General features: G+C 32.6%; 1 protein-coding gene across 1 annotated transcript in view; it reads right to left on the bottom strand.

The window, feature by feature from the left end:
- The window catches only part of Ac3 (Adenylate cyclase 3), a 399,292-nt gene that overhangs the window by 306,140 nt on the left and 76,095 nt on the right, over positions 1-17,057 (bottom strand). The window contains exon 2 of the mRNA XM_072532716.1: positions 16,245-16,598. Coding sequence (XP_072388817.1) covers positions 16,245-16,598 — 354 coding nt within the window. The remainder of the gene's footprint in view (positions 1-16,244; positions 16,599-17,057) is intronic.

Below are 17,057 nucleotides of genomic sequence, written 5' to 3'. Positions count from 1 at the left end.
ATATATATATATATATATATATATATATATATATATATATATATATATATATATGTATACCTATATGCTTATATTGTAGGTTATATTTCATTATAGCAGACTAATGTCAACAAAGTATGTTACTTTATAAACTAACCAAGATTACACAATTCTCCTAACAAGAAAAGGATTTTCTTGCTACTAGAAAAGTATTTTTAGTTTACTGGAAGCACTTCTGTGTCGTTGTTTTCTTTCTTAGACTTTGAAGTAGAAACTACTTCCCCGCTCTCGTGGCAGAATCCGAGGATAATACAGTAGGAATGATGCAGTTTTAAAAGTGTATGAAGTTGGTAGTATGTGTATGGGAGCAAAATAATATGTTTTGCTAAAATTTTTAAACCAAACAAGTTTTAAGTTTTTTTAATAAAATAAGGAAACAAAAATTAATGACACTCATAAGCGAGTAGCACATGGAACTTTTCAAAAAATGATTTGCGATAATCTTAATTAAACCAGGTTAACAAATTAGTATTTTTTAGTGGATATGTTTATTTAATTTCTTATTATTGATATTATTTATATTCTATATTATATATTTATTTCTGTAGAAAAACATTTATGGTAAAAAATATTTTTCATATTTCAATACCAAAAGTAGAAATCATAATTTCGATATGATCCCTAAAAATTGGTTAATATATTTTTTAATTTAAATCTAAATGAATCGATTATTTGTGAAAGGGCTTAAGTGCTATCTAGCCTATTTTTCTTTTAATATGCGAAATTAATAATTGACCAAAAACCTACCTTACCCTTTAGAAAATAAATATTGAAATTTGTGTCATGCTATATTTGACCTTTTGCTCTGTTTTGGTTTAAAATGCAAGCCTCGTGTCGCAAAATATTTTCAGTGATATAATATTTAGAGTAATATAATCACATTTTTCTGGCCATATGTCTAATTCTGACGAAAATAAAAGTACTGAAAGTGAAAGGAAGCCACCTCAATCAGATAATCTTAGAAAAAGACAGCGAGGTGTGAGAATTGATGATAATTACCAAAGAAATTTAATCAAAAAAACTAAAGTCAGTGGTACGTTATATAGAGATTATAAAGGCAAGATGGTTGCTGCTAGGTAAATCGGAGGTTCTTGCAAGTAAGTTAAATAAGGTTATATATTAAATAACCTAGGTATATAGATGAACTATTTTTTTTAGATGTAAAATGCAGTGTTTTACTAAGTTAAACGATGAGCAAAACAAGGATGAACATATTTTCAAGGCCTGATACATCAGAAAAATGTAGCAAAACGAAGAAGCCAGAAAAATAAAAACAAAAAATTAAGGAACGTATCTTTTGATCATTTCATTCGCGTTGGAGATCTGAAAGTAAAAGTATGTTGTAGGGCTTTTTTAAATTTGCATTCTGTATCTAAAAAAAGAATAAAGTGAATAAAATCATTGACTTAAATAAACTGACTCCTAGAGATAAACGTGGCAAAAATATTAAACGGGCAATGCAAGAAGACCAAAACATAATAATTCGTCAGCACATTCAAAGCTATCCAGTAAAAGAAAGTCACTATTCGGGAAAAGAATATAAATATCTAGATAGTAGGTTTAATATAAAAATTATGTACGAAATATTTAGATTCAAGTATTCTGAAACGAAAATTATATGCAGCTATTATTACCTATACATTTTTTCGCGAAAACTTTACTTTGAAATTTGACCTTCCTCAAATAGACACATGCGTAAAATGAGTTGAATTTAAATATCTCCCTCTCTGGGAGATTCCTCAAAAAAAAAGTGGCTGTTGTAGAATCATTGGTACACAAAAAAAGTTCATCTACCACATATACCTGTACAAGAAGTTCTATAGGGTCCAACTAACGGTTTACCTAATATGTATCATATTTTCTATTATTTTTTGATTGACTAAAACAAAAATTTTATCCTGTGAATTGAACCTCCAATCCTCTTGTCACTAGACCACGTCTCTAACTATTACGCCAATTACACACACAATGGTTTTAGGATACAACATACCTACCTTTAGTTGAATCAAATATTTCAGTTAAGTTATTTTTATTATTAAATAAACTTAAAAATTAATAATTTAAAATCGCTAATAATTAATGTTTTTTACTATGATATATCTTAATTTATTCAATCATTTATTCTAACATCAGAAATTATTAAAATAAAATATTTTCGAGGTCATCCGTATAATTATGACTGAAGTGAACTAGCCACGTCAAGAATATCTATCGTTATCTCATACTATCTCACAACTTAATCTGTCTTCTATCCTTTCCGCTATTTTGCCGGGTGGTAAGACACTCATCACTGTATAATATTAAAACAGGAAATTCTTTTTTTCTATATTTACCACGAAAGACAGGCCAGTAAGGGACCTAATGGAGTATGCACCTTTTTGCTTGATTATATAAAAAATTACATACCACCCAACATAAAAGAGTTGAAAATTTTTTGTGACAACTGCCCTGGGCAAAATAAGAACCACACTATTGTAAGATTATGTTTGACCCCTACAGATATGATGCGCTTCGATAAAATTGAACATTATTTTCCCATTAGAGGGCACTCCTTCTTGCTCTGTGACAGGGATTTCGGTGTCATAAAAAGGTACTTAAAAAAATTGACAGAATATTTGAGATTCAAGTATATAGAAATTATTGTAAATTAAAGCGCCAAAAGCAAGTTTACTGAAAAAGAAGTTCAAACTAGTAAGATTCTTAAGCAATGGTGGCCTAAGTATTATAAAAAGGCAAGCCTATCTACTGAATCTCAACAAATTATTGTTCCTCGATCTTAAAAAACTCAGGGGCATCGGAATATATTAATAGCATTTTTGGTGTTTATCACTTACATTTATTACAACAAACACCAATTGCGAATCTGGACCACCATTTACAATCGAAGAAGTTAAATATGCCATCAAAAGCACCAAAGATGGTAAAGCAGTAGGCCCTGATAATTTTCACTCAGAATTCTTAAAACTTATGGACTATGATGGCATAAAATGGTTGACAAATATATTTAACAGTATATATGATACGGGCGTGGTTCCCCAAGAGTGGTTAGTGTCAACTTTTATAAATCTTCCAAAAAAACCAAATGCGAGAAAGTGCGAAGACTATAGAATTATAAGCCTTATGAGCCATTTACTTAAAACATTTCTAAAGGTCATTCACAAAAGAATATATACAAAATGTGAGGAACAACTAACAAGAACACAATTCGGATTTCGTGATGCTCTGGGAACACGAGAGGCCCTTTTTGCTGTACAGGTGCTATTTCAGAGATGCAGGGATGTGAATTGTGACATATACGTATGCTTTATAGATTACCAGAAGGCATTTGACAGAGTAAAATATGACAAATTAATGACTCTAATGCAAGAAATTGGAATTGACAACAAAGATCTTAGAATTATCAGAAACATTTACTACAATCAAACGGCCAAAATCAAAATAGAAGACCAGTTAACTGATAAAATTGCAATAGAACGTGGAGTACGACAGGGTTGTATTTTGTCTCCATTGTTGTTCAACATTTATTCTGAATGGGTATTTAAGGAAGCTTTAGACGGTTGTGCGAAAGGAATACTAATAAACGGTGAATGCTTGAATAACATTAGATATGCAGATGACACTATAGTTTTTGCCGATTATCTGAATGACTTAACAGATATTAACAAATCGCATAACAAAAGTCAGTAACAGATACGGACTGGCTCTTAACATAAAGAAAACCAAATTTATGACAATTAGCAAAAAACCAATACTAAACGCTCAACTTACAATCAACCAACAGAATATCGAAAGAGTCGAGCAATATACATATCTAGGCACCAATTTAAATAGCCAATGGGACCACTCAACAGAAATTAAACAGCGAATAATAAAAGCAAAAGCAGCATTCGTTAGAATGAGAACCATTTTCAACAGTCGAGACATATCATTAAAAACAAAATGCCGTCTATTGAACTGCTACATATTTACAGTTCTGCTCTACGGAATGGAAGCATGGACACTGACTGTTGCATCTATGAATCGGCTCGAAGCTTTCGAAATGTGGTGTTATAGGCGCATCTTACGTATATCCTGGGTTGACAGAGTTACTAATGTGGAGGTCCTGCGTAGAATGGGGAAAGAATGTGAAATTCTTCCAATGGGACCACTCAACAGAAATTAAACAGCGAATAATAAAAGCAAAAGCAGCATTCGTTAGAATGAGAACTATTTTCAACAGTCGAGACATATCATTAAAAACAAAATGCCGTCTATTGAACTGCTACATATTCACAGTTCTGCTCTACGGAATGGAAGCATGGACACTGACTGTTGCATCTATGAATCGGCTCGAAGCTTTCGAAATGTAGTGTTATAGGCGCATCTTACGTATATCCTGGGTTGACAGAGTTACTAATGTGGAGGTCCTGCGTAGAATGGGGAAAGAATGTGAAATTCTGATGACCGTCAAAACTAAAAAGTTGGAATATCTAGGACATGTAATGAGAAATCAAGAACGTTACGGCCTTCTCCAGCTGATTCTCCAAGGGAAAGTAAATGGTAAGAGAGGACCGGGAAGAAGACGCATTTCCTGGCTTCAAAATTTACGAAAGTGGTATAACACGACTACCACTGAACTGTTCCGCGCTGCAATAAATAAAGTAAAGATAGCCGTAATGATCGCCAACATCCGGAACGGATAGGCACTTTAAGAAGAAGAAGAAGATCACTTACATTTGCCTTTACCGAAACACAACAGCCAATTTAATAAAGGATTGCCCAAAATACCAGCATAAACTGAAGACATGGTGCCAATTTTGAAAACAAAAATAAGTCATTTGCAAAGCCTTAACCAGTGGGTACCAGAAGATAAGCGTGAGTGTTTTACGTCAACATAATTAATTCCTGGAAGACCAAGAAATCCAAAAACAAAGCATCTTGATAGAACTGAAAGCCAACTTTTTTTTCGATTTTGTTTTAAACTTTGTAAGAATAATATTTTATTTATATGTTTTATATTATATTATTTCTTTAATTTTGGTTAAATATATTTTTGTAGCTGTTTTTAATAATAAAAATATTATAGGATTATATAAAAATCTAAAGAAATTAAATTCGCTGTATAAAATGTATATTTCTGAAAGGACCTAAGATAATTTTGTTTGTCGTTAAGTAAATAAAAATTTAAACTAAGATAAGTATCTTTATTTCTGAAAAGTACGGTCGACGGAAAAGTTTTGTAACGAACTCGTGAATTAAAAGGCTGCTAAAAAATCTAATTTTTGCCGGTATATACAATTGGTAATACCGTAAAACTTTTATTAGAAAACTAAACTCATTATTACATCAAATCGAAGCCAGAAGAAATTTTAACTTTTTAACTTCGCTGAAATACACTGGCGAACATAAAATAAGAGTTGGAATTTATTTTAGAAATTTTTATTCTGTTTGAATTATTTTCGGTTGTAACATAGTTTACTAATGGATTTTTTGCTGCTGTCTCCCTCATTCCTAAAAACCGTTATCAGCATAGTTTTTGTTTCTATGATTTTAACGTCAATTGTAAATTTTTTGTGTAGTGTTGTGATATTGGACGGCCTCAAACTGCTCGGATATTTACTGGATATCTTGACAGGGTTCAAACCACACGATTTGTTTGACCTGCTCACAGTCAAGATATTAATCCTATAGAACATGTTTGGAATGAGATGAAGAGACGTTTACCGAGTCATGTGCCGGCCTCCAGAAATTCAAGAAATCTTCGCGACATATTGGGGCAGGAATAGAACAATCTTCACACAATGTGATCCAAAATTTGATCATAAAAGCATACCTTGTCGTTTGCAAGCTGTTATCGCTGCTGAAGTTTTTAAAATGTTTTTTTTTTTCAATAAAAAGCGCATCAAGAATAAATTGTCCCTTTTTAATATTTAGTATATCAAAAAGGAAATTTTCATTACTTCTAATAATCTTTAAAGAATAAAACTTTGTTTTCTTTAAGCAATTACTTAGTAAACTATGCAACCAAAAACAGTTAAAAAGAATAATATATAATTAATTAATTAATTAATAATTTCTAAAATAAAGTCAAATTACGGGATGACCCCAATTTTACGCTCGGCAGTGTATTAAAAACGGTATATGACTTGTGTAACTGTTACATTGAAAGTCATTTTTAATCAATGAAAATCAGGCTATTGGATGTATCTTTAGTTCAATTACACTTACGCATTTTATACAACGAAGCTGTCAAAACGAGATAAAATTACGGATATATTAGTCTTCTTTAATTTTACTTAAATGTAAAGCTAATATTGTATGATTTCAGCTTAGATAGAATAACTTGGTTGCTGGATAACAAACGATCTTGACTAGGTCCGGTTTCCAAAGAATGAAACAATTTCTAATAAACTATTCCAATTTGTAAAAACGATCATTTGTTCCATATTGCTATACGGGGTGGAAACATGGACTTTCGAAATCACAAGTATGAGACGTGTAGAAGCCTTTGAGATGTAGGTTTTTCGAAGGATGCTGAAGATCTCTTGGACACAGCAAGTGACCAACAACGAAGTTCTGAGAAGAATGAAGACAGAGAGAACTCCTAAATATTGTAAAAACCAGAAAAACGAGTTATCTAGGAAATATTTACAAAGAAGAAAAATACAACTTCCTACGACTGATAATGGAAAGGAAATTGGAAGGAAGAAGAGGTCCAGGAAGAAGAAAACGCTCCTGGCTGAAAAATGTAAGAGACTGGACAGGTATGGACATACATTCGATACTAAGAACAGCTCAAGATAGAGAGCAATTTGCTGTAGATATAGCCAACCTTCATGGAGAGGACACCTTAAGAAGAATACTGCATACCTATTTACACAGTAAAATTCTCTCGTTCTTTAAATAATTATTTTATTTTAATTTCTTTCGATTTTATTCATTTATTGACTTGTCTCTTTTATTGTACTACTTTTATTCTAAAAATAGTTGGCGCTCAAATATTCTATGTTCTATCTTCTAAATATTCTAAATTCCAATTTTTATTTTCATTTAATATTTTAATTCTTTTATTCAGACCCCATTATGTTCTGTGCCGTAAAACATAAAATGTATATGTATATTAAGTCGAAAAAATATAACTGTCAGCTGGCAACTCTATTATGTCATGTCGCTTCATTTCTGTAAAGGCAGATTATTTTTTAATGTATTTTGCTTATTTAAGCTGAATTTTTAATTGAAAATGTGTATTGTTAAACCTTTTCTGGGTACTTTTTGGTCTAAAATAATTTTTTCCTGTTTCCCCTTGTTGTGTGAAATTTACTAAAAACCTCATGAAGCACCATATAGGCGGATGACAACTGCACTAAAAACTACGTTGCCATGTTATCAATTCCAATTGTACCTTAAACATCATAGCATATAAAAAAATCGGTTGCCTGTAAAGTCGGTTTTACGGGCGAAGATTTTACGTGACAACGTCTTTTTCTCGGTAGAATATTTATTGATATGAATATTATTAAATTGCACAATAGTTGTTTGCAGTTGAAACGCGCTGTTTCTTCTCAATCGACTGAATTACGATTGATTGCAGAGTGATTTAAACTAATAATTTACTTAACACTATCAACATTTGTCAATAGTATGACATAACCTATAGACTCAGTTTCTCAACTTTTGTGTCAATCTAACAATTAATCAATCAATCATAGTTTACGATAATGAAATATTATGTACAATTATTTACCTTTATTGTTGTAGTTGTTGTAAATGACGAATCTAAGCACTCCACATTTTCACTACAGACACAGCTGGCGATACTTTAACCACACGTGTGAACTTGTATTATGACGCTTTCTCGGTTTTACAACGCCAAGAACGCTCGAGAAAGACAGAGACACAAGCACACACCGATTCAACGCGCCTAATTCTCTAGTGCTGCGCGCGCAGCGGACCGATCATGTTTGAGTGGGAGAGAGACGCAAGGCATTCGCCGGTCCGGCGGGCCTCTCTCTCGTTCGGTGACTCATCGTAACAGACGTGAGCGGGCGTTACACTTTTTCATGAGTGACTCCGAGCCACAACCTAATTTAAGACGTTGTCACGTCAAAATCCAATAATCTAACTTAAATTCAAATTAAAAACACTTAATTAAAAACACGGGTTTTTACCCAAATATTTAGTGGCTTAAAACATGTACACTTAGTAAGTATTAACCACATTATGTATTATTCTTTGTTAAAATTTTTAAATTTTATGTTATCTTTAACTCAAATGGTTTTATACTTTTAGGACATACTGATGATGGAATATATATTCCGAAAACGTTTTGTGATATAGCCCGATTAGGTGTTTTAATTATATACCTTTTATAAAGGATTTTTAAATAATTTTTTTTGATACATGGTATATAGCCAGCTACAGGAACTTAGTTACCTTGTGGATATCATTAAAAAAATTTTTTCGTAAAGCTGTTGACAAGATTAGCTTTCATTTTTATTTATTTTAAAATTTTAGTTTTATATTTTTTATGTATAATAAATATGATTAGTTTTTATCTTGGTTTATTGTCCTAGTCAAACTCATTGTTCAGATTTACTTCTAAGATATGACGTTCTCACAACTGAGAGACTTGTAGCCTTAAATTCCTTAATATATATATTGAAATCCCCTCGTATATGTATTAAATTGAAATCCCGTCATACATGTATTAAAATAACGAAGAATGATTTCGGTGTATTTCTCTTTACTTTCATACCAGTTAAAATACGCAAAAAGTATTTTCAATTCCTCTTAGCATCGCCAAGTAATATAAACACATTTTTAGAGTTTGTTTATGTTTTACAGATGTGCACGTCTTGAGCATTCTTTTGCGTTTCATATTCTGAGTTTTAAATAGATATTTCCGTCAGGTGTTTTTTTATTTTAAGTTATGCCAATGAATTTTAAAAGATAATTGCTGATTCTCACTTGGGTCGCTGTAAGAGGCAGTCGGCTTAGTTGTGGATCCAAATTTTACATCAAATTTGAAATATTTCTCGTTGTTCGTCCCTTTACATAAAAAATATGTAATATATTGTGGCAGTTAATGGTTCAGTTAAAGTTTTAAGTGAGGATTGGAAGAATTGTCGTTTCGATCCTTGTTTTGTTTCTCCCAGTTACAGAAAATTCAAATTGTTTTAGTGAAAAATCAAGGTAACTTTTTGTTTCAAATTTTAAAGTAAAGACAGACTTTTTTTTTAAATAATAATTGCTTTCATTAAAATTTAAAAATTGTAATATTTAACATTGTAAATCTTAGGGCATGGTTAGCTGTCATGTGAATTGTTGTTTTAAGTTTAATATTAACATAAACAAAATGCGCAAAGAGTTTATGCCAAGAATAGGGAGCTGTAAGGATGTAGAAGGAAACATCCTAAATGATACGATCTCAATCCTAAACAGATGGGTTGAAGTTTTCGATGCAAAATTTAATGGCCATCATATCGAAGAAGCAGATAACACCCTAGCAAATCGAAATGATTGGAATCCTTTCAACCCAAAAGAAAGACCACCTACCATCGAAAACGTTGCCCAAGCCATTAAAAAGCATAAAAATAATATATCACCAAGAATTGATCAAATTTGCAGTGAGCTCTACAAGAATGGTGGCGATGCCCTACTACAGACACTGCATAAACTTTTACTTCTTGTTTGGCATAATGAGACCATGCCTTGTGAATGGTCCCAAGGCGTGATATGCCCGTTACATAAAAAAGGTGACCAGCTCCAGTGTGACAACTATAGAGGTATAACCCTGTTAACAACTGCTTACAAAATATTCTCTACTAGCAAATATTCTCTACGAAAGGCTGCAAGTTTACACAGTGGGCATAGTTGGTAAATATCAAGCTGGATTCACTCCAGAAAAATCAACAATTGACCAGATTCATTCAATAAGACAGATTCTCGAGAAAACATTAGAATTCAATATTGAAACCCATCACCTATTCGTCGACTTCAAGGCCGCATACGACAGTGTCAAGAGAACAGTGCTATACCAATCAATGCATGAATTTGGTATACCAGAGAAACTTATCCGACTAACGAGAATGACAATGTCTAACTTAGAAGCCACTTTTAGAATACAGGGAGAGAATTCTAGATCCTTTGAGATAAAGGATGGACTCAGACAAGGGGATGCTCTGGCTTACCTCCTATTTAATATTGCCTTAGAAAAGGCAGTCCGATATACACGAATTAGAGGCGGCGGTACTATTTACAAGAGATCGATACAAGTCTTAGCATATGCTGATGACATTGACATAATAGGGCGTAGCAAGCGAGATGTTGAGGAATATCTCCTAGAATTGGAAACGGCGGCGAAACAGGTCGGTCTAGTGATCAACGAAGACAAAACCAAGTACATGTTGGTTACAAAGGATCCGCTAGCAAATGAGGAACGAGAAACAGTCTTTGGAAGTCATACCTTTGGACGTATTGACAACTTCATATACCTTGGGTCGCTATTGACTGCTACCAATAAAACAAGCGAAGAAATCAAAAGACGAATAAATCTTACAAATAGGGCATACTATGGACTCCAAAAGCATTTCCACTCAAGAAACATTCAAAGAAGAACAAAAATTATTATATACAAAACATTGATGAGGCCGGTCCGCACATATGGAGCAGAAACATGGACTCTAACGCAGAAAGATGAAAGACTTTTGGGAATATTTGAGAGTAAAATACTCCGCAAAATATTTGGAGCTATAATCGACCAAGGGCAGTGGCAAGAAGAAGCAAAGGCCGACCGTGAATTTACTTACGGATATTAAAAATCAGAAGATGGCAACATGTTGCCAGAAACCGAACAGAATGGCGACGAATCTTAGAGCAGGCCAAGATCCACAGAGGATTGTCAAGCCAAAGATGACATAAGACAGCTCGCTTTATTATTTTCGATTTTCATTTGTTTTAAGGTTAACCTCTATTGTAATGACAATTTTTTGTAAGTTTGTGTAATATCTCCAACTCCTAGATTTTGTAAACGGATGGCATGTAAGTTTTCGTTGGTATTTTTGTACTCTATAACTATTAATCTGATAATTTGTGCCATTTATTTTTGTATCTGTTTGTGTTGAGACACAATAAATGTTTAATTTTTTGTAAACCAATTTGTTTGTTTATCTTGACTAACTCTCTAACTAACTCCTTTCTTTTAGTTTCATTTGAAAAGATATATTTTGATGTTTAATAATTATGTCAATAGCTACCACTAGTTGTAATCGTTATAATTTGTCACCTCGAAGCGGCGTCCTTATTTTAAATTGCTAGAGGTCCTCCCTGTTGTTTTTTGTCCGTTTGTTCCAAAAGACTTATGTAAGAACCGCCTTTGTTTCATTTTTTGTAGTTGCCTAATCCGACCCCTTGCCATTTACTTATCCACTACCCCGGCTCTCCAAAGAAACACTGAGTGCCGTTCGCACAAGTATCGAGTATTTTGCTTGCCCTATCTCCGCCATAATAGTTTCTGTCTCCAATTTTCAACCCTCTATAATTATACCCTATGTGGTAGGCAAAATATTTACTTACAGACTAAGCTAGACGAGTCCTAACAATTGGCTCACAAAGAAAGTTGTTAGTTTATTGTTTTGCATTGGCTCCCAACTTTCAGAGGTAATTATACTATTACAACTGTAAATTGTAAGGAAAAATAAGGAAAAAAGATGATACAGTGGTCAGTAGACTAGCGCGAAGCTTCATATATGTTTTTTGTATTTTTAAATTTTAAATAATATTTTTAAAATTTAATAAATAAAATAACATTTGAATATTTTAATATTTATATTTTAAACAAATTATATTGTATTAAAATAGACTAAGGCAGATGTATATATCATTAAAAGATGACCCCTTTGAAATAAAAATCGACGCGTTTTAATATTTTTATAAAATCCAATGAATATTGCCAAATATCAGAGTGGACTCTTTTGAGTGGCCAACCCTGTATATATAATGTTAAACATAATTATGTATAAATAAATAAAAATAAATAAAAGAAATATATATGTATAAATATTTATGTTATGCTTTGTTGTTTATGCTTTACAATATTTTACCTTAAGAGTAGCAACTTTTACTATCTGTTACTATTAAAATGATTCCTCAATTCTAAATTGCGAAATTACACTCACTAATCTTCGTGGAAAATACAATTTTCTAATACATTTAACTTAAATTAGAATTAGTAGTAGTAGTCGTAAGCAATTTACTCCAAGCAAATAGAAAATTAATCATTTAAACCCGTTTTCCTCGAAATATGCATTGTATGCATGGCCGGCTCTATAATATCACCCCGGCGACTTTAAACCTTTGACGTGCACCGGCTTCATTTCTGACAATCTAAATTTCCAAGTTACCGAGTTTCTAGATCCCGGAACATGTACGTCCTACATCCTTTGCTTATTGGATTGTTGGAATAAAATTTGCATTTTTATCAAGCTAGGTAAGTGGATTTACAGGCCTACAGCCATATTGTGAATTAATGTTGAATCTTATAAAAAATATCCAGAATGTACTTTTCTGTCTGGCGTAAAGCTATGGAATATAGTAACTCAATTGGGGGCTAAGAACAAACGGAATTAAATTAGCTATTAGTACGAGCAAATTTTTCTTTAACAGGTTCACTGTCCAGGTTTTAGAGTGGAAAATGTTGTTGTAAAAATTGATATCTTCTGATTTTTGCAGATAATTGGTATACCAGTATTCCATTAGCTGAACACTTGCTTCGACGCAAAACGGATCTTTGTGGGACATTGAGAAAAATCGTAAAAACTTACCTTTATTGGTCAAAAACAAGAAACTGAAGCGAGGAGAGCAAATTGCCGCACAAAAAAATAATGTGCGATCCTAAAATGGAAGGAAAAGAGGGACGTTCTTATGATATCTACTTGTCATTCAGATGAACAAACGATTAGTACAGGTCGAAATCCACGTCCAAAGCCTAATATGATATTGAAATACAATAATCAAAAAAAGGTATCGATCTTTCTGATGAATTGGCTAGCTACTATTCACCAATTCGCAAGACCTTGACCTGGTACAAAAAAGTTGCTGTCGATGTTTTGTTTGCAGTGGGTATCATAAATACAGTTTATTTGTTCAATAAATTGAACCAGCAAAAATAAATGTACAATGTTGCAGGCCCAAATGAGTTCTGTGAAAATGCTTTTGGGTATAAACGTTGTTCAGACACCTGTCATACCTACGCCATCCACGTCACAAGTACTGCATTTTCTTAAACCGGTGGATAGAAAAGATGGAAAAATTACGAGACGTAGGTGTGCCGAATGCTATAATGAAAGTCATCAAAAAGGAGAAACATCAGCAGCTGCCACTAATAAAGCCAAAAGACTTTCACAAATATGCAACATCTGTACCAAACCGTATTGTCTACAATGTTTCCATAAAGTACAAAATGTAACTTTTTTTCGATACTTTTTCTTTTTTAATATAGATTTACCTTTCACTATCTTGTATATTATTTTATCTTACATATCCATTATTTAGTACGCTAAAAGCGAAAACGCAATAAAATATAGGTGTTTAGTTTCGATACTACATTTTATCGCAATTAAGATAAAATTACACATTTTTCCTCTTTGCCCCAACACTATTTATAATATATGGGATATGTTCTGTCAATTCCACTTCTAATAAAGGCAATTCTCCCCACGTCCACTTTTATAAACATCCTGAAAATTATATTGACGAACAGTCCACATATGGTCTGTGAACTGATAGTACTTTAAGGCCACAGACCATATGTGGTCAGTGGACAGTGAACCTGTTAAATACCTACCTATATCTGAAAGATAGAAATAAAAATTGGTCTTAATATAAATAAAAATTTATTATTTATATATTAACAAATCAAGTCCGGTAACCAAAGCAGAATAGGTTGAGGAGTTTTTGAGAAAATTCATCATCATTATCATCATCATCAATCAGCCCTGAGTTGTCCATTGTTGAACATAGGCCTCCTCTAGACTTTTCCATCTGCTTCTGTTCTGCGCCTCTGCTATCCAATTGGTCACGATTCTTTTGAGGTCGTCGGTCCATCGCGTTGAAGGTCTTCCTCGGCTTCGCTTGTCAGCCCGTGGTCTCCACTCAAGCAATTTTTTTGTCCAACTATCGTCTTTCATTCTTGCAACAAGTCCTGTCCATCTCCATTTTTGCCTTGCAATATGTTCGGTAATGTCTTCCACTCCGGTCGGTCTACGAACTTCCTCGTTTCTTATTCTATTTCTTAAGCTTATTCCAGGCATTGATCTCTCCATCTTTCGTTCCTCCTTAATTTTTCGGCTTATGTTTTTGTGAGAGTTAAGGTTTCTGCTCCGTATGTGAGGACTGGTAAAACGCACTGGTTAAAAGCTTTTCCTTTTAAATGGATCGGTATATTTGTTTTAAATACGTCTCTCATTTTTCCGAATACAGCCCAACCCAGACTTATTCTTCTGAGTAGCTCGCATGTTTGGTTATCTCGAGTTAACCTTATTTCGTGACCCAAATACACATATTTTTCCACAAGTTCTATGGGCGACTTTTCGATTTCTATTAGCTCATTGGGGACGAGATTGGTCATCATTTTTGTTTTTCCATAGTTTATTTTTAAACCGACTTTCTGGGTTACTTGCTATAGTTGTTGTAGCATAACTCTGGCTTCTCCTAAGTTGTCTGTTATGAGAACAATATCATCGGCATATCTGAGATGATTGAATATCTTTCCATCGATGCTAATACCCTTTGATTCCCACTCTAGCCGTTTAAACGGCTTGAGAAAATTATGTATAGAAAATATTTTTCAAAAATTAATGTAATAAAAGGAAAACTCTAATCATCCACTTTCAGCGCCATTTGTATGAATTAGAAATAAGTCTTAAGAATAAGAAAACTACTTCTTTAGGTATAGATAATGTACATTATGTTATGTTGGCAAATTTACATCAGAAAGGAAAAGAAACACTATTAAATATTTTTAATACTGGACATAGTAATCCATGTTGGAAGTGACAGCAGCTTTCTAACGGACATTGGTTTAGTTTTTTTATGAAAAAAACCGTTATTATTACTATGAGGAGTGAAATGCAGATCGTTTTTAATAGTAGTTTTAATATGTTCTGCAACGTGTTAAAAATAACTGCGTCGTCGTTATGGATAATTCATCATTCCAGCTACTGTTGTGTACATCTTTCCTAATTGATGTTCAAGTTATACAATCGATTAAAAAAATACTATAAAAAAAAGAGGACTTTTTGGAATCACAGCATCAAAATTATTTAAAATTTGTTAATTAAAAAAAAACTAGACATTTTTAGTGTTTTATTGACACTTGTAAATTGAAAATATTGGTTTTTTTGCATTGTTGCAGCAATCTGCTGATTCAGCTGTTGATTCATCTGTTGTGTCTTTATTTAGCTGTGTGAACACATTTCGACACAATGTCAGGACATTGATTATTTCCGCTATTAAATAGACTAACTCGGTTATTTGAAACATAAGAGAATTACATTTTTTCCAGAAATAAACTTTGAATTTTGATAATTGCTTACCGTTCTATTTACTGTCGTAAACGCAATACTTAGAAATAATTGCAGGGAAGATTGCATTGAATATTAACAATATGATGTAATGCATGACTCGATGTATACCTATTTCCAAATAACCACGTTTTGGAATATTTTTAGAAGACATTATGTATATATAGACCAAACAAGCATCTGTAGTTACTAGTACTTTTTTTATTGATAGACTAAATAATTGAATAATCTTCTAAAATAAAACGAATATAATAATTTCTTTAGAATATAATAATTGGAGTATTTTAAATCTTTACATATATTTATAGTAGACTTTCGCTCACTCGCTCAGTTGAGCAAATAAACTAAATTTGATATATTATTTGTTTGTATTATAAGCAGAAATATAACATTCTATTGTTACAATGTAAAGTAAACAGCAAGGAAATATAATGTTTTCTACAAACCACCAACTATCAAATTCAAAATTTTCTAGAAATTATGATGGGCACGTGATTTCGGCTACATTTCACCACTTACGACATGTGATTTTGGATAACTAATTTTACTGATTGTTTGCCAGACTATAAAGACATATAGTTTTTCTGGTAATAAATATAAAAACATAATTATAGTCATTAAAAAATAATGGTTTGGTTAACATACCTGCTGATAAAAGTATAGCTCCGACTTCGACAGGCCAATCAACGACGCAATATATGATGCGCAGGTCCCCAGACTTAAGATGATAATGTAGCGTAGTCTTATTGGTAACGTGACGTATATTAAATAATCTAGGAGCAGAACCCATCCTAAGCTGTCTCTCAAGGTTACTTCGTTCTTCTTTAGAAAAAGTGCTATGAGTATTTGAGCATTAGCGACATGCCAACAGAGATGAGGCACTGCTGCCCATAAGAGTTTGCTTTCAAAGCTTCTTTTGCACCAAATTAGGATGCAACTGTTTACTGTGAGGAACAAACTCATAAAACCAAATATCCATAAATCCTGACCACTTGGAACCTAAAACAAAAGTAGCGTTTAGTTTATAATTAAAAGTTTTTAATTCAAAATTTATAAAATTTATGCAAAATGTATAAAGGGTATTAAAGTTATGAAGAATGTTATGATTTTATCAACCCAATTTAAAATTATAAAACAGATTTACTGGTATTTTCTTTTTGCTCCTGTATTCCTTTCTGTTTATATAAGATATAAAGAATGGAAGTATCAAGAATCATGAAAAATTTCTCTAAGCTAAAAAAATCCGTTATTTTCTTCTGCACAACCCTTTCCGTAAAATAAAGTTTTTCTGTAGTGTCCTTAATAATCTGAGCTGCTTCTTTTGTAGTTGTGGATGCCTTCCTGAACCAGTAAAACCTGGATATGGTCTCAGCAGCTCTTATTGCTTCTTGGATTGTAAGACAAGCAACGCCGTCTTCTTCTTTTTCTTCGTCTTCATTATTTTCATTAACATCCATT

This window comes from Diabrotica undecimpunctata, chromosome 5 (assembly GCF_040954645.1).
Source record: "Diabrotica undecimpunctata isolate CICGRU chromosome 5, icDiaUnde3, whole genome shotgun sequence".
In the NCBI taxonomy this organism is placed as follows: domain Eukaryota; kingdom Metazoa; phylum Arthropoda; class Insecta; order Coleoptera; family Chrysomelidae; genus Diabrotica; species Diabrotica undecimpunctata.
Note: the sequence above shows the minus strand (reverse complement) of the source record. Positions and strands in the feature narration are given on the sequence as shown.